Source organism: Spermophilus citellus (genome assembly GCF_964194105.1).
Source record: "Spermophilus citellus genome assembly, chromosome: 3".
NCBI lineage: Eukaryota > Metazoa > Chordata > Mammalia > Rodentia > Sciuridae > Spermophilus > Spermophilus citellus.
In genome coordinates this window covers 73291722-73315206 of record NC_138184.1, presented here as the reverse complement: position 1 = coordinate 73315206, position 23485 = coordinate 73291722, and the positions used below count along the sequence as shown (strand labels likewise).

General features: G+C 40.1%; 1 protein-coding gene and 1 pseudogene across 4 annotated transcripts in view; both read left to right on the top strand.

Annotated features, from left to right (window-relative positions):
- The window catches only part of SNAP29 (synaptosome associated protein 29), a 38999-nt gene extending 19139 nt beyond the window's left edge, over positions 1 to 19860 (top strand). The window contains exons 4-5 of one of the 3 annotated variants that reach the window (XM_081286966.1): positions 2307 to 2405; positions 19718 to 19860. In XM_081286966.1, the coding sequence (XP_081143092.1) occupies positions 2307 to 2405; positions 19718 to 19749 (131 nt within the window). In that variant the 3' untranslated portion in view covers positions 19750 to 19860. Of the gene's footprint in view, positions 1 to 2306; positions 2406 to 4156; positions 5419 to 8858; positions 10964 to 19717 lie in introns of those variants that run through there. The other 2 variants (XM_081286964.1, XM_081286965.1) reach the window with 2 other exon arrangements.
- Positions 14861 to 15403, top strand: LOC308644253 (chromobox protein homolog 3-like; annotated as a pseudogene). The gene has a single exon. The product of its transcript is annotated as a chromobox protein homolog 3-like (transcript).
- Positions 19861 to 23485: the final 3625 nt, after the last annotated feature.

The following is a 23485-nucleotide window of genomic DNA, read 5'->3' as shown; positions in this document are numbered from 1 at the left end:
AAAATCACTCATAATCCCATTTCTGTAACTTTGATTCTTTTTTTTAATATTTATTTTTTAGTTGTAGTTGGATACAATACCTTTGTTTTATTTATTTTATTTTTATGTGGTGCTGAGGATCGAACCCAGGGCTTCACACATGCTAGGCGAGCACTCTACCACTGAGCCACAACTCTAGCACCCCCGTCTCTTTTTATTTTTGAAACAGGGTCTCACTAAGTTACTCAGACTCGCCTTGAACTTGGAATTGTCCTGCCTTAGCCTCCTGAGTTGCTGGGATTACAAGTATGCACTACTGCAACTGGCTACAACTTTTATTTTTAAACCTTGACTCTCTGAGCACAGTGGCATTTGCCTGTAATCCTAGCTATCCAGGAGACTGGGGCAGGAGAATTGCTTGTGCCCAGGATTTGAAGACAGCGTGGGCTATTTAACAACACCCCATCTCAAAATTTTTAAAAAGCTAAAAGTGGAGCTGAGGGCAAGGGCTGGGGCTGTAGCTCATTTGTAGAGTGCCCGCCTCACATGTGTGAGGCACTGGGTTCGATCCTTAGTACCACATAAAAATAAATAAAGATATTGTGGGGCTGGGGATGTGGCTCAAGCGGTAGCGCGCTCGCCTGGCATGCGTGCGGCCCGGGTTCGATCCTCAGCACCACATGCCAACAGGGATGTTGTGTCTGCCGAGAACTAAAAAAAAAAATAAATAAATATATATTAAAAATTCTCTCTCTCTCCTCTCTCACTCTCTCTTTAAAAAAAAAGAAAAGAAAAAAAAGAAACAGAGTCTCACTAAACTACTAAATCTCAGACTTAGAATCCTTGTGCCTCAGCCTTGAGAATCACTGGGATTACAGGTGTACACTACCACGCCTACACCTTGTCCAACAATTTTTGCCCTGATGCAGTTGCTCTGCCATACAACAGTACTAGTATGAATGTGTCTTCTAGAGTCTGTGTACCCAGGGTTTGTCTAGTTGACCCATGGACTGAGAGTCTTGTTGGGGGGAGATTGTTTTTTGAGAGACAGGGTCTTGCTGTCTTGCCCAGGCTGATCTCAAACTTCAGGCCTTAGCCTCCCAAGAAGCTGGTATTATGGGCATGTACCACCACACCCAGCCCATGAGACTGCTTTGGGCTCTTCCCTCGTACATTGTATCTATTCCCACCCCTATCATTCTATATTGCCTCAGAGCCAGTTACTTCATTCCTTCTAGCCATTTGCTAAATTAAGACCATTTTCATGTCACGGGCAATGGATAAGCCTGTATGCCTAGCTACTCCAGAGGTTGACACAGGAGGATTACACATTTATGACCAACTTGGGCAACTTAACAAGACTCTATCTCAAAAATAAAAAGGTCTGAAAGTGTAGTTCAGTAGTAGAGTATCCCTGGGTTCAATCCCCAGTATAATGAAAACATAAAAGATATATTTTGTAATGAGATTGAGGAATAGCTCAGAGATAGAGCACTTGCCTACCGTGCTCAAGACCCTGTGTTTGATCCCTAGCACTGCAAAAATAAAGCCAGGTATGACAGCATATGCTATAACCCCAGTGACTCAGAAGGCTGAGGCAGGAGGAGCACAAGTTCTAGGCCAGCCTAAGCAACTTAGTGATACCATGTCTCAAAATGAAAATTTAAAAGGTGCTGAGTAATGGAGTTTCTTTCAGCCAAAAAGAATTAAATTATGGCTGGCCACAGTGGCACACACAATTTAGCAAGACCCTAAGAAACTTAGTGAGACTCTATTTCTAAATAAAATGTTAAAAGGGCTGAGGATATGGCACAGTGGTTAATCGCCCCTGGGTTCAATCCCCAGTAACAAAAAAAAAAAAAAAAAAAAAGCAATCTTTTCACCCATTTACAAGAAAATGGGTGAAACATCATAATGTTAAGCAAATTAAGCAAAACTCAGAAAGTCAAGGGTCAGTCTTATGTTTTCTCTCATATGTGAAAGCTAGAAGAGGACAAAGGAAAAGAAAGGTGGGAGGGGGAATCTCATGAAAATCAAAGGGCAAACAATAAAGAAAGGGACCAGGGAAAGGGGGAATACTGGGGAATTGTGTTGGCCCAATTATATTGTTACATCATGTATGTGTACAAAGATGTAATAAATCCTGTCTTTGTGTATTAATTATAGTGGGCCAATAAAAAATATGGAAAATAATAAAAAGGTGCTGGAGATGTAGTGCACTAGTAGAGCTCTACTTCAATCCCTAGAACCAAAATAAAAAGATCAATTTCATGAAGCAGCATTTCATAGGATATCAGTTAACCATTCTCCTGATGTTTCTAAATCAGATTCTGTCCTTGGAGGGCCTGGTTCTGCTGTGAATACAGAGGCTTACCCAAAGAACCCACACCTTCGAGCCTATCACCAGAAAATTGACAGCAACTTAGGTAAGACCAAGAGCTGCATCAGCCTCTATAAATCACTTATCTTCCAGGTAGCTCATGCCAAGCACAGCCAGCATACACAAAGCCACCAGTTAGTTGCTCTTTATCCATGTGTTACATGGTCCTGTTCATCTCACCACCTCACTATCTCCGGAATCTATCCACTTCTATTTCCTGCTTTTCTATTTTTTCAATCAACCAAGTCATGCCTTCCTCTTTTTTTTTTAGTTGTCAGTGGACCTCTATTTTATTTATTTATATGCTGTGCTGAGAATGGACTCCAGTGCTTCACACGTGCTAGTCAAGTGCTCTACCTCTGAGCTACAACCCCAGCCCCTGTACCCACCTCTTGGTTGGATCCTGACAGTAGCAGGACCTAGGAGTCCCTGTGAGGCCTACATCACAGCCTTGCTGTGACTACTTGCTCCATCCTTCCTATGTAGCCACATGGAGCCCCATTTCCCCCACTATGAAACTGGCTGCCCCTGAGGGCAGTAGGAGAGTTGCATGAACTGACAATGTGAGCATTTAGGAAAGTGCCTGGGTTGATAAGAGTTGGCAGTCACTTGGCACATTATCCACACTGCTGCCAGAGTGATCTTTCAAAACAGAAATCAGGTGGTACCTTCTTCCAAAGCTCTCTGGTGTATACCCCTGTACACTTGGAACACAGTACAGGCTTATTGCCCTTGCATCCTCCCCGCAACCCCTCTTTCCCTCACTACCATTGGCTCCTGTGGACTTTTTTCCCCTTTCTTCCTCACATGCCCATCTTCCTGGGTAGCCCCTTCTCACACAGCTAGTTCTGTTTCATTGTGGCCTCCTCTTTTTTTTTTTTTTTTTTTTTTTAGCTAGGGATTGAACACAGAGGCTCACACATGCTAGCCAAGCATTCTACCACTGAATTATGTCCCCAACCCTTGACTTCCTCTTATAATCACTCAGAGCCCTGATTTTCTACAGTCCTGCCCATCTACTTGTGGTCCTCTCTGCTGGTTATTGGCTGTCTTCTGAACCACAGAGTTAATTTCAGGAGAGCATGCGAATGTGTCTGTTCTACCACCACTTTATTTACAGGGCCCAGCAGGAACACTTGATGATAATTTTTTTTTTTTTTTTTTTTTTTTTTTTTTTAATGAGAAGAGAAGTCAGTCATTTGAGGTCCAAATGGAGAGCCATGCTCAAGCAGCAGGAGTTGGCTCATGGACATGAGTTTATTCAAAGATATGTCTCAGATATGCTACCTCCTCTTACCTTTACTACTCAAACAGGAACCTCACCACAGTTATCTGAGTTACTCTCAGTCTCCTGGCCCTTATTAGGAACTGGCAAAGTGAGTGAGACAAATAATAAAAATTCTCCCTGCTCTAAACTGGAAGGCACAACTGAAACCCATGAAGATGCGTGTTGGGTATCTATGCATAGGCTTCTCCTGCTCATTCCCATGAGGGGACAACACCAATGGATTCCTTTCCTTGTTTTTCTACGGTGATGTTCATTCCAGCAGTCTGATCCTATAACATAAATGTCATATTGGTTGAATGAATACTCTTTTTTGTATTATATAAACTGTTTATTTCCTTGTTAGTTTTTTCCTACTTACGCTGATATGTCAGAAAACTTCTCATTACAATGAATTTCTGTTCCTCTTCTCTTCCTCCCTCCCCTCATTTCTTTCTTAGATTACATGATGTCTGCAGTCTTTTTCTTCTTAATGACATTTAACTTTGTTTCTTTTTCTTTTCTTTTTTTAGAAGTAAGAGCTAAGTTGCTCAGGCTGGCCCTGAATTGCTGGGCTCAAGGATCTTCCTGCTGCCTCCCAAGTAGCTGAAACTAGTGTGCACCACTGCACCTAACTTAACCTTTGTTTTTGATTCATTATTAGAAAATTAGGTAAATAAGTGCCATGAGAAAAAAAAAAACACCTATACCCTCCTGTCTGGCAGTATTTGATAATTTGGTATAATCCTTCCATTTTTCATGTATGTATGTACACCTGTATCTATAATATCAGATGTACTTGGCATTATGTCAGTGTATTTACTTTTTATTTTTATTTTTTTAGTTGTAAATGGACATAATACCTTTATTTTATTTATTTTTTATGTGGTGCTGAGGCTTAAATCCAGTGCCTCACACATGCTAGAAAAGTGTTTTACCACTGAGCCACCCCCAGCCCCGTATTCACTTTTTTTTTTTTTTTTTTTTTTTTTTGTAGTTGTAGAGGGACAGCATGCTTTTATTTTATTTGCTTATTTTTGTATGTGGTGCTAAGAATTGAACCCAGTGCCTCACCCATGCTAGGCAAGCGCTCTGCTACTGAGCCCCAGCCCCAGCCCATGTATTTACTTTTGTATCCTGCTTTTTCACTTATGTCTTAAATACTTTCCTAAACTACAAAATTTATTTGAAAAGCACCACTTTTAAAAGTTCCATTCAGGGCTGGGGCTGTGGTTCAGTAGTAGAGCACTTGTCTAGCATGTGCGAAGCACTGGGTTCAATTCTCAGCACCACATATAAATAAATGAATAAAATAAAGGTCCATCAACATCTAAAAAAAATTTTTTTAATTAAAAAAAATAAAATAAAATTTCCACTCTCATCAGGCACAATAGTGCACACCTGTAATCCCACTAAGGCAGGAGGATCACAAGTTTGATGCCAGCCTTAGCAACTTAGCAAGGCCCTAAGCAACTGGGTTCAACCCCCAGTACCAAAAAAAAAAAAAAAAAATTCTATCCCCTGCTCTTGGATATTATTTTCAATGTTTGCTACCATAAATCATTTAGCCATTCCCATGCAGCAGAATTCTGGCCACATTTTGTAGCTTGATTAGTAGAAATAGAGTCAGCAAATATCTCGTTAAGCATTAAAGGAAATCTTTATGTGGAACTGGGGTTGTGTTGTGGCTCAGTGGTGGAGTGCTTGCCTGGCATGTATGAGTCACTGGTTCAATCCTAGCACTGCATATAAATAAATAAAACGAAGGTATTTTATTCATCTACAACTTAAAATTTTTTTTAAAAAAAGAAACGTTTATGCAAAAAAGGACATGAATTTTAGAGAACAGACATAAACAAGAGCAAATAAATAACTTTTTCTGCCACTCACAGCTTACCACTGTTACCTTCGATGAAAATGTAAATTTTTTGTTCTGTTTTTGTTTAGTGAGTTGCCCAGGCTGAACTTGAACTCCTGAGTTCAGGGAATCTTCCTGCCTTAACCTTCCGAGCAGCTAGGATTATAAGCAAGAACCATTATGCCCTGCTTATTGTCATTTCAGATCTCTGTGACCTATGCCATTAGGGAAGTGGTTTTCTTTTTTTTTTTTTTTTTTTTTTTTAGTTGTACATGGACATATAGTATCTTTATTTATTTATTGGTACTGAGGATTGAACCCTGTGTCTCACCATAGAAGGCAAGCGCTCTACCACTGAACTACAATCCCAACCCCAGAGAAGCTGCTTTCAACCCACCAGTAGCAGCTCTCTCCATACCCATAGGCTTCTCCCCTCAACTCCACTCTCCTTCACCCTCAGAGTTCAGAAAAGAATCAGACAGATAGCCACCTCTGTTTTTTGTCTATTTGTTTGTTTTGTTTTGTTTATGTGGTGCTGAGGTTCAAACCCAGTGCCTCCCACATGATAGGTAAGTGCTGTATCATTGAGCCCCAACCACAGCCCCCAGATAGCCACCTCTTGATTCTGTCCTCTGGACTTTGCACTCCAGAATAAGATTCTCCAAGACCAAAAATGTGTCTGCCCAGATTTGATCACCCCATAGACACCCGAAGGTGCTCCAAAGCCTCTTTATCCTTCATCAGGAAAAAGTACCTTCAGTACCTGCTGGCAAGGACAGGGAGAATGGAAACTGAGGAAGGATGTTGAATTCAAGGAGTGAGCAGGATAAGGACTGAGTGCTATCCACCACTGGAGACTGAAGGTGTACATAGGCACTGAGGACTTGTGGCCAGGTAGTCCCCACAGCGTAAAGTATGGAGAACGAAGAACCAAGGCCCAAGTGGGCAACTGGCTCCTCTGGCCAGCTGTCCCTGCTGACACAGGCTATACAGGCACTTTTGTTTACACTCTTTCTTTACCACACCTTCCTCCCATTTCAGGAACTCTTGCCCTTTGACTTATTGCCTGGTAGCTTTGTTTTACTATACTTCTTCGTCCCTTAAATCCAGGAGTATTTACCACAGAACTATATTCCCAGCCCATTTTATTTATTTATTTATTTTTTAAATTTTGAGACAGGTTTTCACTGAGTTCCCCAGGCTGACCCTGAACTTGTAATCCTCCTACCTCAATTTCCCAAGTCACTGGGATACAGGCATACACCACTACGCCCAGCTACTTTGCCATACTTTTGGCCTCAGCCTACCTGTTTGCCTGTCCTTAGCAGTACCAGATTCCGAGAAACTTTCTGAGGCCTGGGGTGACCATACAGGTTTTACTGTCCATGGAAAACAAATCATGGGTTTCTAGGATCTCAAGAAGCATAGAGCTGAGAGTGTTGGGGGGGGAGGGACTGATTTTTTTTTGTTTTAGATTTTTTTTTTTTTTAAGAGACAGTGAGAGAGGAGAGAGAGAGAGAGAGAGAATTTTTAATATTTATTTTTTTAGTTCTCGGTGGACACAACATCTTTGTTGGTATGTGGTGCTGAGGATCGAACCCGGGCCGCACACATGCCAGGCAAGCGCGCTACCGCTTGAGCCACATCCCCAGCCCCCTGATTTTTTTTTTTTAATATTTATTTTTTAGTTTTTGGCGGACACAACATCTTTGTTTGTACGTGGTGCTGAGGATCGAACCCGGGCCACACGCATGCCAGGCGAGCGCGCTACTGCTTGAGCCACATCCCCAGCCCCGATTTTTTTTTTTTTTTTAATGTTACTGCTAAGTACTTGTGTGTGCTGACCTCTTCACTTAATATTTAATCTTTAATTTTTCAAAGGAGGGTTAACAAAGCACCATCTCTTCTCTCTTACTTCCAGCTCTTTCCTAGCCTGCTATTCACAGTACAAGGGCAGATAGCAGCCCTGGGTGAGTTCTCCACCCCAATGCACATGCACACACACTATCACAAACCTAGGAAAGACACTTTACAATCTTCCAGCAGAACCAGTTAACACTTATCTCTGCAGTTGGTACAGAGCTACCAGGGGAAACTAGAATTTCTTGGCATGTCTGCCCCTCAGCCCTGTCCTCAGTTGTCTTCATATCATCTTATAAGCTATGTCCTTATAGACATTTTCCATTTTAAAGTGAATGTTAAGGGCTGGGGTTGTGGCTCAGTGGCAGAGCGCTTTCCTAGCATGCATGAAGGAACTGCACCACATAAAAATAAATAAAACAAAGGTACTCTGTCCATCTACAAAAAATATTTTTTAAAAAAGTGAACATAGGGCTGGGGATGTGGCTCAACTGGTAGTGCGCTCGCCTGGACTGCGTGCGGCCCCGGTTTGATCCTCAGCACCACATACCAACAAAGATGTTGTGTCCGCCGAGAACTAAAAAATAAATATTAAAATAAAATTCTCTTCTCTCTCTCTCTCTCTCTCTCTCTCTATCTATCTATCTAAAAAAAAAAAAAAAATGAACATAAGGCCACGCACAGTGGCACATGTCTATAATCCTAGTGGCTCCAGAGGCTGAGGCAGGAAGATCACAAGTTTGAAAATAGGCTCTAAACAATTTAGTGACATCTTGCCTCAAAATGAAAAAATAATAAAAGGGACTGGGATGGTGCTCAGTGGTTAAGTGCCTCTGGGTTAAGTTAGCTGAGCCCAGTGGCCCATACCTGTAATCCTAGCATTTTAGGAGATTGAGACAGAAGAATCACATAAAGGCCAGTCTCAGCAATTTAGGGAGACCCTTTCTGAAACAAAACAAAAAAAAATAGCCATATACAATAAGCACACCTATAATCCCAGCAATTTGGGAGGCTGAGGCAGGAGGACCATAAGTTCAAGGCCAGCCTCAGAAATTTAGCAAGGCCCTAAGCAACTTTGCAAGACTCTGTCTCAAAAAGACTAGATATGTAGCTCAATTATAAAGCTCCTTAGGCCCCTAATTTCAATTCTCAGTAGCAAAAAATATAAATAAAATATAAAGGACTGGGGATGTAGCTAAGTGGTAGAGCACCCCTATGTTAGATCCTGAGTACCCCGAAAAAAAAACTTTTTGGAAAACAAAATATATTAACAGGTGTTATCTTGGAAGAGAGGGAGGTGGTTTCTATGTAAACACTTTTTATTGAGTAAACAGATTTTTTTTTCTCACCTGGACATGTTTGGAGTATATAACCAACTTCCTGGAGCTTAGACTGTTTTAGGAGAAAGAGGACTCGACAATCCAGATGTTGCTAAGCACCTGGGAGGGACTTAGAAGCATTTCCAAGTACTGTGACTGCATTTGCTCAGGCCTGCTTATTATTTTCTTCTCTCACAGATGAACTGTCCATGGGACTAGGCCGTCTCAAGGACATAGCCCTGGGGATGCAGACAGAAATTGAGGAGCAAGATGACATTCTTGACCGACTTACAACTAAAGTGGACAAGTTAGATATCAATATAAAAACCACAGAAAAAAAAGTCCGACAACTCTAAAGATAGAGAAAGTGTTCCATTCCATTGTGATGAAAAGATTGGAAAGATCTTGTTTTAAATTCTCAAGAATTTTCATGTATTACTTAGTATGTAATTTAATGTGTGTTTACAAATGTTATAACAGAATGGGTCTTAAGAGATTTTTGTTGAGATGAAGAAATGTGTCCTATTTTTTTTTTAGAGCCAACACCTGCCTTAAATTCTTTCAGATAAATAACTTGAGAGTTTTTAGTTTGAGCACAGTAGTCTAGCCCTGAATATCTTTGGCCTTTGATTACCATCCTCAAAGTAGAAGAAAAAGTTTCATTTCTTACTTTCATCAGTATGTGGGAGGATATGGGCAAAATTTCAGTCTGGCAACCATACCCTGTGTTTCCCTATTTGTTATATTTCTCATTTCTAGGCCTTATGTAAGTCAGAGTGTAAGGGACCCTGTTCTTAGCAACTTGAGAGGCTGAGACAGGAGGATCCCAATTTCAAGGCCAGTCTCAGTAACAGTGAGAACCTTAGCAACTTAGTGAGACCCTGACCCTAAATAAAAAATAAGATTAAAAGACTACTGTTTATATCTCAGTGGTAAAGCACCCCTGAGTTCAATCCCAAGTATTAAAAAAAAAAAAAGAAAGAAAACCTGTGTTCATGGGGGAGGGTCCTTCCCACACCCTTATAATGGAAGTCATTGCACACACCCAATTTTGAGCACATTGTGATTAGATTCTCTCCTCCCCCTAGAAAAATATCAGTGTTAGATCCAGACATATAGTATGGCACATTCTTTTGTTGACAGATGTCACCTGTTCTCCTACTGAGCTCTGTCATTGGTATACATTTTAGTAGGTGGGCTTTAGACCAGCATTGCTCAAGGTGATGCCTGGAATAGGCAGGGAATTGGCCCCTACCTACTCTTACATTCTCCATCTGTGGTTGGAAACAGATTCTCCATTGGCTCAAGGACACCATGCTGACTGACCCAAGGCGTCTGTAGAATTTATGGAAATAGAATAACATACATATGGGCTACCAGTGGTCTTATTCCACTGAGCCCTTCACCCCACTGGGGAATCACCATTGCCAAGTCCTCAGCATAGCAGAGTGTTTATTTGATGCCTGGAGTCCGCTGACTCATCCAAGACTCTCAACCACTCTTCTGTTACTTCCTGCAAGGTGACATTTGAATCATTGCGTTGGTTCTCTGTCACCCAGTTTTAGGAATAAAATTCCACAAATGATGCTGACCTTGTATAGAAGGATTTGGCTAAGAAAAAATATAAAGCTGGGTATGAGCTACATTCCCAGCTTACCCTTATCTTTTTAAAAAACAATTAAAATATTTCAAAGATGGTAAAAAGTACTGATTTTAATTGTAAGGTCAGAAACTTGAAGTAACAGTGCCTTCCCACTTAAAATGTGGCACCAGCCTGTGGATCCTGTGGCATTTCATGATGCTTTCCTTTAAAGTCTATAGTCTTTAAATGAATGTCCCACAAAGCAAAGGAAGCCTCCTTAAAGTACTTGCTACAGGGCTAGAATTATAGCTCAGTGGTAGGGCACTTGCCTAGCACATATGTGGCCCAGGATTCAATTTCTGACACTACAAAAACAAACAAAAAAGTGAAACAGTGCATTAGTTTTTTTGTTTGGTTTTGGATTTTTATTTTGATGTTTTGTTGGTTTTTTTTTTTTTTTAAACAATATTGGGGATTGAACCTAGAGCCTCATGCATGTTAGGCAAACACTTTCCAACTGAGCTACATCCTCAGCCCACAACTAGCATCTGTATAGCAATTTGTAAAAGTTTCATCCCACACATTCAAACCTTCCTAAAAATAGTGGCAGCCTGGCTGGAGATGTAGCTGAGAGTTAGAATGTTTGTCTAGCATGAGAGGCCCCAGAATTGATCCCCAGTGCTGTTGGGGGAAAAAAATGTTTTTCATTTAAAAAATGCAGACCAGCTTGTGTATATTTAATACCTCCTAATGGTTTCTGATTTTTTTTCCTCTAACACCTTCCTATCATAATGTTTCTCTTTATCACCATCAGGCACAGAGTTGTGGAGATTTTAACCATTATACCTCAGATTTAAGTATTTTTGTTGTTTTAAATAAATACACAGTGGTGCATGCCTATAATCCCAGTGACTTGGGAGACTGAGGAAGGAGGATTGCAGGTTCAAGGCCAGCAAGACCCTATTTCAAAATAAAAAGGGACTGAGGTGTGATCAGTGGAAGAGGGCCTCTGAGTTCAATCCTCAGTACCACAAAAAATAAATACATATGTAAACATTCTCATCAACAGCCTTCCATTTGCATTATGGAATAAGTGATTCATCTTAGTTGAAAGCAAAGTAACATTTCATGAATCTTCTCAATCTTCTCTTTTGTTAGGGTAATGAAACCAATAATTCCCCTTCCTTTTTTTGATATGGGGGATTCTACGCTTTTGCTTTATCTGTTTTCCTCACATTAGATGGCCTGTTCTTGTTCAGAACCTCTTGTTCTAAAGGCTTTTCCTGAGGGACTGTCCCTATGCTGTTGACAGCTGGCTGCTGCTTCTTGCTAAGTCTTCACCTACTCCCTACTCCATGAAGGACTGGTTGCTGATGCTACTTATAAAGCGGAGTTATTTGTATTTTCCCAGAGAACAAAGGAAGACCTGAGGAGGCTCCAGAATCTATCTTTATGATAGATCATTATGATTGTGATCAAAAAGAAAGAATCCTACCTTTTGGATTAGACATGCAAAGGTGCCAGGGTTGGGGCTAATTATGGAGCAGACTTTGGCACCCCAATCAATATCAATAAACTCATCTTTCTTGCCAGATGGGATCCACAAGACAGATTTTGATTTCCACAGGGGTCTTTTCCACATTGTTTAGGAAAGGAAACCTGAGTTTAACCCAAGTGGCAAGAAAAAAATATAGCAGAGATTTTTATTTTTCTTCTTTTTTGTAAATATGTAATTTTAAGTATACACTACACCAGTTTAGTAAAAATCTTCCACAAGCCTTTCTACAAAATTTTTAAAGTTATGAATGTTGTTAAGTATCTTCAATTATGATGAAGGAAATATATCATATACATGTTGATGAGCCAGTCATTGAAAATGCTTATCTTGGTATCATCTTGGGATGGGGACTTTTTTTCAGAATATGTATCAGAACAGATAGTATCCTCCATGCCTTCAACTTAACAAATGAGCATATTCCATAAAATAAAATGTGAAGCTGTTTTTTAACCAAAGTCTGTCTCCTACATAATTATTTTGAAAGAGTTGATGGAGGGGATTCTATTTGTTGAGTCTTGGTACTTGAAGCCACATTTAGAAATCCTTTTACCTATAATCCTCCTGTAATCCCAGCAACCCAGGAGGCTGAGGAAGGAGAATCACAAGTTCAAGACGAGCCTGAGCAATTTAACAAGACATGAAAGAAATGAAAAGGCCTGGGGTTGTAGCTTAGTGGTTAGAGCACTTACCTAGCATGTGTGAAGCCTGGGTTCAGTCCCCGATATCTCATACACACAAACACACAGGGGGAAAAAAAAAAAACAACTTTGATGTCATCAGCTCTTTCAATCTGTCTTCTATCTCCTGGTCCCTCTGTAGCAAGACCAAGACCTAGCAAACTTCTGAGGTTTTTTTTTTTTTTTTTTTTAATTTATTTTATTGTTGGTTGTTCAAAACATTACATAGTTCTTAATATACCATATTTCACAGATTGATTCAAGTGGGTTATGAACTCCCATTTTTACCCTGTATACAGATTGCTGTGTCACATCAGTTACATTTCCATTGATTTACAAATTGCCTTTCTAGTGACTGATGTATTCTGCTGTCTATCCCATTCTCCACTGTCCCCTCACCCCTCCCCTCCCCTCCCCTTCTCTCTCTCCATCCCCTCTACTATAAATCGTTTCTTCCACTTATATAATTTTTCTCCTACTCCTCCTTTCCTCTTATATGTAATTGTGTATAACCCTGAGGCTCACCTTCCAATTCCATGCAATTTCCCTTAACTCTCACTTTCCCTCCCGCCTATCATCCCTGTTTAATGTTATTCTTCTTCTCCAGCTCTTCGTCTCTACCCTGTCCTTGGTTACTCCCCTTATATCAAAGAAGACATTTGACATTTGTTTTTTAAGGATTGGCTAGCTTCACTTAGCATAATCTGCTCTAATGCCATCCATTTCCCTCCAAATTCTATGATTTTGTCATTTCTTATTGCAGAGTAATACTCCATTGTGTATAAATGCCACATTTTTTAATCCATTCATCTATTGAAGGGCTTCTAGGTTGGTTCCACAATCTTGCTATCGTGAATTGTGCTGCTATGAACATCGATATAGCAGTGTCCCTGTAGCATGCTCTTGTTAGGTCTTTAGGGAATAGACCGAGAAGGGGAATAGCTGGGTCAAATGGTGGTTCCATTCCCAGCTTTCCAAGAAATCTCCATACTGCTTTCCAAATTGGCTGCACCATTTTACAGTCCCACCAACAATGAACAAGTGTACCCATTTCCCCGCATCCTCGCCAGCACTTCTTGTTGTTGGACTTCCTAATGGCTGCCAATCTTACTGGAGTGAGATGGTATCTTAGGGTGGTTTTGATTTGCATTTCTCTGACTGCTAGCGATGTTGAGCATTTTTTCATGTACTTGTTGATTGATTGTATGTCCTCCTCTGAGAAGTGTCTGTTCAGGTCCTTGGCCCATTTGTTGATTGGGTTATTTGTTATCTTATTATCTAATTTTTTGAGTTCTTTGTATACTCTGGATATTAGGGCTCTATCTGAAGTGTGTGGTTTTTTTATTGTTATTTCATTTGCTAATAATCTGTTTCAGTAAGTGGTACCAACTCTCAGCCTCCTAATTCCCTGGGATTACAGCCGTGTGTGCCACCATGCCCCATTCTTTTGGGGAAGGGTACTGGGAATTGAACCATTGAGCTACATCCCCAGCACTTTTTATTTTGTGACAGGGTCTTGCTAAATTGCTGGGGCTGATCTGTTGTAGTTGGACACAATTTCTTTATTTTGTTTTTATGTGGTGCTGAGGATCGAACCCAGGGCCTTGCACGTGCTAAGCAAGCACTCTACTGCTGAGCCACAATAAAGCCCCACATCCCCAGCCTTTTTTAAAATGTTGTTATGAGACAGGGTCTCACTAAATAACCAAAGCTGGCCTCGAACTTTCAGTCTTCCTTCCTCAGCCTTTCCAGAAATTGGAATACAGGTATGTGCCACCATGTCCAGCAGACTGGGTACTTTATAAAGAATAAAGGTTTAGCCAGACATGATGGCACATGCCTGTAATCCCAACAACTCCAGAGGCTGAGGCAGGAGAATCACAAGTTTGAGGCCAGCCTCAGCAATTTAGCAAGGCCCTAGTTGCCATTAATGAGACCCTGTCTCAAAAAAAGAGCTGAGGATGTGGCTCAATGGGTAAGCACTCCTGGGTTCAATCCCCAGTACCAAAAAAAAAATTTTTTTTTGATAAAGGTTTATTCAGCTTATGGTTCTGGAAACTGAGAGATATGAGGTGAGAGGGACCACCTACTGAAGGCCCTCTTGCTAGCAACTTCTATAAAGGACCAGAGACTAAATGTTTTAGGCCCACAGGCCAAATGGTCACTGTGGAAACTGACTCTGCCATTGTGCAAAAGCAGCCAAAGACAATAAATTGAGAGTGGCTATGTTCCAGGATGTGATTGGAACTTGAGGCATGCGGGCTAGAGAGCCTGCAGAACCACGACCTGTAACATCAGAGGGTTCGATCCTCGGCGCCATATAAAAATAAATAAATAAAATAAAGGTATTGTGTCCATCTACAACTAAAAATTTTTTTAAAAAATGGCCTCCAATAAAACTACATTGCAAAATATGGGAACAAAACAGAAATGAAAAGAGTAAAAAAGTTGAAGAGGCAGAGCCTAAAGAATTTATGGTAGGAAAAGTACTACACTGATGTGTAGTTAATGGAAAGGTGGAATATTTCCTGAAGTGAAAGGGATTTATAGTTGCTGACAATACTTGAAAACCTGAAGAAAATTTAGATTGCCAGAGTTAACTGAAGCATTTCTTAATTCTCAAAAAACTGGTAAAGAAAAAGATGGTACCAAAAGAAAATCTTTATCTGACAGTGAATCTGATGATAGCAAGTTAAAGAAGAAAAGAGATGCCACTGACAAACCAAGAGGCTTTGCCAGAGGTTTTGATCCTGAATAAATAATTGGTGCCACAAATAGCAATTGATGTTTCTCATGAAATAGAAAGATTCAGATGAGGCAGACTTGGTGATGCAAAGAAGCAAATATGAAGTGTCCTCAAATTATAATTGCTTTTTATGAAGAGAGACTAACTTGACATTCTTGTCCAGAACATGAAGCCCAATAACTGTTTGCATTGTTTTTTATGTGTGTGTGTGTGTGTGTGTGTGTGTGTACACATAAATATATAAAACTGGGCCTTGATTTTTTATTTACTAGCATTAAAAAATACATTCTAAAGAAAATCAAATTTGAGATGTTGATTTTGAAAGTAGTATTGGGAAATTGTTGTGTTTTATTTTTTTGTTTTCCATCAGTAGCACTGGTTACTTTGAACATATAAAAGCTTTCTGTAGTTGCTTCCTTTATCAAAGAAAACGATTTGATATGATGGTATATTTCTCTGCTTTTCTAAAAGTTGAAGAAATTTTCCAAAGGCATTACTCATAACTTGTTTTTAATTCATGTGCCTAAGAACCATTCTGGGGGTTTTGTTGATTTGTTTGTGCATGCATGTGTGCGTATGTACATAAAATACTTATATAATGTTTTTTTGTTTTTTAAACTTTTACCAAAACAAAAACAATGGGTGGTAAATCCATGTTCCTGAGATGCCATCATTCTCTGCAACCTAAGAAATAAATCACTACACGTTAAGATGAAATTTTCCTGAAACCATAACCCTTAAGATTAAATAAATGATTCTGTAGTTAATTGGACAGTTTAAATTGGATAGTTAAAAGCAACCACATTAAATTTACATCATCATCACATAAACACAACAGTTTTATTTGCAAAATTCCTGAAAGGAAAAATACTATAACTATCAACAACTTTTACACCCAGACAAGTAAACAAATCTTAGTTTGTCTTAATTAGCAAGACTTAAGTGGACATGTTAAGGGTTCCTCTAGTTAGCCATTCCTTTTTTAAAAGTTTAGAAATCTATGTACTCATAATTCATGGAATGTCTTAAGATTTGGCTCATTGAAAACTGATCAAATGGCTGGAGATGTTGGCAGTTGACAACCTGATCACATAAATGAGTGAGGAAGTTTTTTATAGTCTAAATTATTGGCCTCTTTATTCCTTACATGTAGGTTCAATCTTTTCAGTATTTGGATTACTGGTTCAACACAAGCCAGGAAAGTAGCTTTGTAGTAATCAGAATGTTACCCAACTCTATATTGTTTACTTTATTGTAAATACTGGTGAACATTATATTCCTTTAATAGTAATAAATAAATAAAATACAAAATAGAGTTGGGGATCTGGCTCAGTGGTCAAGTGCCCCTGAGTTCAATTCCTGCCCCCCCCACCAAAAAAATGGAATAAATAAAAATTTAAAAAATTAAAATCACCTTTACATTAATGAAGAGGAAAAGCCATGAATAGGCTAAAGAAGACTTTGGAAGCAGTCCAGGTAAAAACCAGTACAGTGGCACATGGCTATAGTCCTAGCTACTCAAGAGGCTGAGTAGCTAGGACTCACAAGTTGGAAGCCAGCCCAGGCAACATACCAAGAGCTGTCTCAAAAACAGAAAGGAATTGTCCAGATAAGGATTGAAAGAAGGCCCAAAACTAGAGTGGCTACAAGACGCAAAGACAGGTAGGTGGGTTCCAGCTTTAATGATTGATTTGCCAGTGAGGGATAATGAGGCAGGTTTGGAAGATAGCAATTCAGGTTTCTGCTCAAAGAATTACTATCAAGCCATGCTTATTTTACTAAAGAAGTGAAACAGAAAAACATGAGCAACTTTGGAATTAGGGGCAGAGGAAAATGAGGGATTAAATATTGGACATGTTGAGTTTGAAGACCTTTGGGAAATCCAGATGGATACCAAGTGCTGAGTCAACGATTACACAAAACAGGCCCAAGTGGAACTTAAACACCCTCATGGGAGAGAAGACAATGAAACAAGCAAGAAAATTAATAGAATGTTAAAATTGACCAAGTAGTTCTGGGGCTTGAAAAAGATGTGGCAGGGCTGGGGTTGTAGCTCAGTGGTAGGACACTTGCCTAGCATGTGTGAGGCACTGGGTTCCATCCTCAGCACCACATAAAAATGAAGTATTGTGTCCATCTACAACTAAAAAATATTTTTTTAAAATTAAGAAAAAGATGTGGCAAGGACTTGGGAATTGTCAGAACCTGGGTGGTCAGTTAGCACATACGTGAAAGATACTGACTGGGAGCATGAGAAAAGAGCTAAGACAGAGTCCTGGACATACATAATGTAGAGAACAGGCTATTGTTCCATGAAGAATAGAACAGTAGTTTTCAGGCTGTACCTAACCCTGAGTTACTCCATTTTATAAGACAGTAGTTTTCTGTGAGTTACTCCATTTTGAGTATAAGTACTGAGATAGAAATGATTCTGAACCTTGTCTGTACAAGTAACTACTATCTGCTTAGCACAACCATATGGCACAAATTGATATATAATGTATTATGCTAATAAAAATGACAATCTATAAACTTATCAAATAAAATCAGAAGCACATGGATTCATGAGAGTATCAAATTCATATTAGAAAAAGTAGGCCCACAAATTTATCAAATATACCAGATTACTGAATAAAGCAACTTCCTCACCCCAGACCCATGAAAGGAACAGCACCCCAAGAGTGGACACAACCTCTCCCCGACCCCATCACCTGGTCATTTGTCATGAGCCTTGCCCAGGAAAATCACCAAAGGGGTGAACCTCTCATTCCATCCCCTAGCTTTAGCTCAACCAAATTTTCCTGCCCTTGACAACACATAGCCTATTCCAAGGAAGACACTCTGAAACTGCAGTCTGTCCGGACCCTCTACTGGAACTGGTTCATTAAAAACTTTTATCTTGTTCAGTGGTACAATCCTGTAATCCAGTGACTCACAAGGCTGAAGCAGGAGAATCGCAAGTTCAAAGCCCACCTTAGCAATTTAGTGAAACCCTGTCTCAAAACAAAAAGGGCTGGGGGTGTTGTTCAGTGGTTAAGTACCCCTGGGTTCAATCCTCAGTTAAAAAAAAAAAAAAAAAAAAAAAAAAGCTTGTCTAAACCAGGCATAGTGGTGCATGCCTGTAATCTCAGTGACTTGAGAGACTGAGGCAGGAGAATCACAAGTTTGAGGCCAACCTGGGCAAATTAGTGACTGTTTTAGTTTTTGCACTGCTGTGACCAAAAGATCTGACAACAATTAGAGGATATAGTTCATAGATGGCCAACTCCATTCCTCAGGGCCTGAGTTAAGGCAGAACATTATGGTGGAAGTATATGGCTGAGGAAAGCAGCTGTGCTCATAGTACCAGGAAGCAAAGTAAGAGACTCCCCTTACCACAGATAAAACATATGCCCCAAAGGCATTCCCCCAGTGATCCACCTCCTCCAGCCACACTCTACCTGCTTACAACCCAGTTAATCCCTATCAGCAGATTAATGCATTGATTGTATTAACGCTTTCATAACCCAACCATTTCACATCTAACTCCTTTTGTATTGTCTCACACATGAGCGGGGAGGGGGGGGGGGACAGATATATCTAAACCATAACAGTAACCCTGTCTCAAAAATAAGAAAGGGGGCTGCAGTTGTAGCTTGGTGGTAGAGCACTTGCCTAGCATGTGTGAGGCATTTTGTTCAATCCTCAGCACCACATAAAAATAAAACAAAGGTATTGTGTTCATCTAAACTAAAAATTTTTTAATGAAAAACTTAAATTAAAAAAAAATAGAGCTGTGGGTTCAATCTCCAGTACTGCCAAAAGAAGAAGAAGAGAAGACCAATCAATTATAACCTACTCAAGACTGAATCACCAGTCCAGGCCCATCCTAATGACCTCACTTTTCAGTTGATTACCTCTGTAAAGACCCTAACTCCAATTAAGGTTATATTCTGAAGTACTGGGATTAAAACATCAACATATTAATTGGGCATGGGGAACATGATTCAGAGATACTGAGAAGTTTATAGCTGGAAGGAACTGCCATCTGATGGCCTTTTCTTTCTTTGTAAGGGTGCAATTGGTAAGAAGTGGTAGAGGTATAGTCAACAAGGAATAGACTATTTTAGACCCAACCAAGACAAGGGACTCAGGAACACAGGTAATGAACACAATTCATAGATTTATAAAAATAGAGTAGTGGGGTTTCTAGTCACTACTGTGTATTATGGTCACTACACTATTCTAGCAGTCAGTGTCATGGCTGCTTGGCAGCAAGTAGGAGCGGTCTCACAGCATAAATGGAGTTCAAGAGCAGGCCTCCTGTCCCTACACCAGCTAGCAAAGGCAAGGAAGCAAAGTGAGAAGTCAGAGCTCCGGCCTAAGCCCTAGGGCAAGGATCTGGTTTCTTAACTAGAGTCAGAGGGCAAAAGTCGACTTGACAGAACTGGAGCTCAGATCAGAGAGTAATTATTAAAAGCAAAATTGAATTAACATTTCATCTTTGAACTTTAGGGCAAGGATATTTTCCCAGAAGAATGTACTAAACCAAGGACCTGAACAGACACTTCTCAGAGGAGGACATACAATCAATCAACAAATACATGAAAAAATGCTCACCATCTCTAGCAGTCAGAGAAATGCAAATCAAAACCACCCTAAGATACCATCTCACTCCAGTAAGATTGGCAGCCATTAGGAAGTCAAACAACAACAAGTGCTGGCGAGGATGTGGGGAAAAGGGTACACTTGTACATTGCTGGTGGGACTGCAAATTGGTGCAGCCAATTTGGAAAGCAGTATGGAGATTTCTTGGAAAGCTGGGAATGGAACCACCATTTGACCCAGCTATTCCCCTTCTCGGTCTATTCCCTAAAGACCTAAAAAGAGCATACTACAGGGACACTGCTACATCGATGTTCATAGCAGCACAATTCACAATAGCAAGACTGTGGAACCAACCTAGATGCCCTTCAATAGATGAATGGATAAAAAAAAAATGTGGCATTTATACACAATGGAGTATTACTCTGCATTAAAAAATGACAAAATCATAGAATTTGCAGGGAAATGGACATTAGAGCAGATTATGCTAAGTGAAGCTAGCCAATCCCTAAAAAACAAATGCCAAATGTCTTCTTTGATATAAGGAGAGTAACTAAGAACAGAGTAGGGACAAAGAGCATAAGAAGATTAACATTAAACAGGGATGAGAGGTGGGAGGGAAAGGGAGAGAGAAGGGAAATTGCATGGAAATGGAAGGAGACCCTCAGGGGTATACAAAATTACATACAAGAGGAAGTGAGGGGAAAGGGAAAAAATACAAGGGGGAGAAATGAATTACAGTAGAGGGGGTAGAGAGAGAAGAGGGGAGGGGAGGGGAGGGGAGGGGGGGATAGTAAAGGATAGGAAAGGCAGCAGAATACAACAGACACTAGTATGGCAATATGTAAATCAATGGATGTGTAACCGATGTGATTCTGCAATCTGTATACAGGGTAAAAATGGGAGTTCATAACCCACTTGAATCAAAGTGTGAAATATGATATATCAAGAACTATGTAATGTTTCAAACAACCAACAATAAAAATTTAAAAACAAAAGAATGTCCCAAAGTTTAGTCAGGACTTGACTTGAAATTAGGCGAAGAATGAAGTAATTCATTATATATGTGAGAGAAATTGCTCACCCTGCAGAGGTGGCATTTAAAGGGATATAGCACACACTGAGGTCAGATGCAAACTTTTGAACCAAGAGCACCTCTGAGTCCCTTAGAAATTAAATCAAAACCAATCTCTACTGTGTGTTGAGTTTTTTGTAATATCCCCACACACACCAAATGTATAGATAGAGGTTTATCTAGGAAGTAGATACACATTCAAATGTGAACAAGGGGGGGGCAATCTCAAAAGAGAGATGCCTTGGGGGTAAAGCAAGGAATGTGCACTCAAAGGCAGAATGCAGGCTATCTCCAGAGGGAGAGACAGCAACCCATTGGTTTAATGGGCTTTGTTAAAGTTTTCTCTTTTTTTGGTAACAGGGATTGAATGCAGGGGTGCTTTAACTACTCACTAAGCCACATCCCCAGCCCGTTTTTATTTTTTAATTCTAGACGAGGTCTTGCTAAATTGCTTAGGGCCTCACTAAATTGCTGAGGCTGGTTTTGAACTTGGAATCTTCCTGTCTCAGCCTCCCAAATCGCTGAGATTACAGGTATGTGTCACCATGCCCTGCGTTTTTTTGTTTGTTTGTTTTGTTTCGTTTTGTTTTTGTACTAAGGATTGAACCCAGGGATGCTCTACATTGAACTACATCACCAGCCCCCTTTTTATTTTTTATTTCAAAAACAAATCCAAGTTGTTGGAGATACTGGTGTTATGGTTTGGATGTAAGGTGTCCCCCAAAAGCTCATGTGTAAGACAATGCAAAAAAGTTCACAGGAGAAGTGATTGGATTGTGAGAGTCTTAATCTCCTGATGGGATTAATGCGTGGTGACAGAAAGTGGGTGGGGTGAGGTTGGAGGAGGTGGAGCATTGAGAACTTGAGTTTGGGATATGTATTTGTATCTGGCAAGTGAAATTCTCTCTCTGCTTTCTGATCCTAATGTGGGCTGCCTCCCTTTTCCACACTTTTGCCCTGTGATGTTCTGCCTCACTTAGAGCCCCAAGGAATGGACTAAGACCTCTGAAACCAGGAGCCCTCAAATAAACTTCCTTCTGTACAATTGTTCTGGTCAGATCTTTTAGTCACAGCAGTGAAAAAGCTAACTAAAATAACTGGGGTGCCACAAGAAATAAAATTTACTGAGAAGTGGCTCATCAAGTTGGGTACAGTGGCACATGCCTGTAATCCCAGCAGCTCTAGAAGCTGAAGCAAGAGGATGGTGAGTTTAGAGCCATCCTCGGCAAAAGAGAGGCACTAAGCAACTCAGTGAGTTCCTGTCACATTTAAATAAAATACAAAATAGGGCTGGGGATGTGGCTCAGTGGCCAAGTGCTATGCGAGCACTCTACCCCTGAGCCACAACCTCAGCCCCAAATCCTCTTTCTTCTATTGGTTATTGTGACTAGAAATGATGCCTTGCATGACTGCAGCACTCTCACTATTAGCCAGAGAATAAAAATAAAATCTGAAGGAAGTTAGAAACAGGAAAAATCACATTAGAAGCAGCCCCAGGGCCTGGACATCCTGCATTCTGAGCAACCCTGCTACAGCTATCATGTTATGGGAAATAAGTGACCTTACTTGCTTCATCTTTTTCAGACTGGGGTTTCTAATATTCCAATACAAAACTATGCTAGTATACTTTGGTTGGTGACGATAACTATATCATGAATGCATGTTCAGTGAACTTCTGTAAGATAACATTGAGTTGCTCTAGAGTTGCAGGTATAGACTGATCTGATTTCCTAATTCCAGGAGGGTTAGACCCTGACCTCAGTCATGTTTACTTTTTTTGTGGGGGGAGGGAGGGGGTACTGGGAAATTGAACCCAGGTACACTTATCACTACACTGCATTCCCAAACCCTTTTATTCTTTTTTTTTTTTTTTATTTTGAAACAGGATTTCTCTAAGTTTCTTAGGGCTTTTTTTTTTTTTTTACTCTTTTTAAGAGTAATTAATTAATTAATTTGTTCTAATTTGTTATACATGACAGCAGAATACATTTCTGCTCATAGTACACAAATGGAGCACAATTTTTCCACTTCTCTGGTTGTGTACAAAGTAGAGTCACACAATTTGTGTCTTTTTTTTTTTTTTTTTTTTTTTTTTTGGTGGTGCTAGGGATTGAACCCAGGGCCTGTGCATGCAAGGCAAGCACTCTACCAACTGAGCTATATCCCCAGCCTTCCATTTGTGTCTTTATACATGTACCTAGGGTAATGATGCTCATCTCATTCCACTATCTTTCCTACTCCCATTTACCCTTCCTTTCACTCCTTCACTTTTGCCCTATCCAGAGTTCCTCCATTCCTCCCATCCTCCCCTCCAACCCCCCTTATGAATCAGCATTCATTTATCAAAGAAAACATTCAGCCTTTGGTTTTTTGGGATTGGCTTACTTAACTTAGCATGATATTCTCCAAATCCATCCACTTACCTGCAAATGTCATGATTTTATTCTCTTTTAATGCTAAGTAATATTCCATTGTGTGTACATGACACAGTTTCTCTCTCTCTCTCTCTTTCCCTTCCTTCCTTCCTTCCCTCCCTCCCTCCCTCCCTTCACACTGAGCCACATCCCCAGCCCCATTTTGTATTTTATTTAGAGACAGGGTCA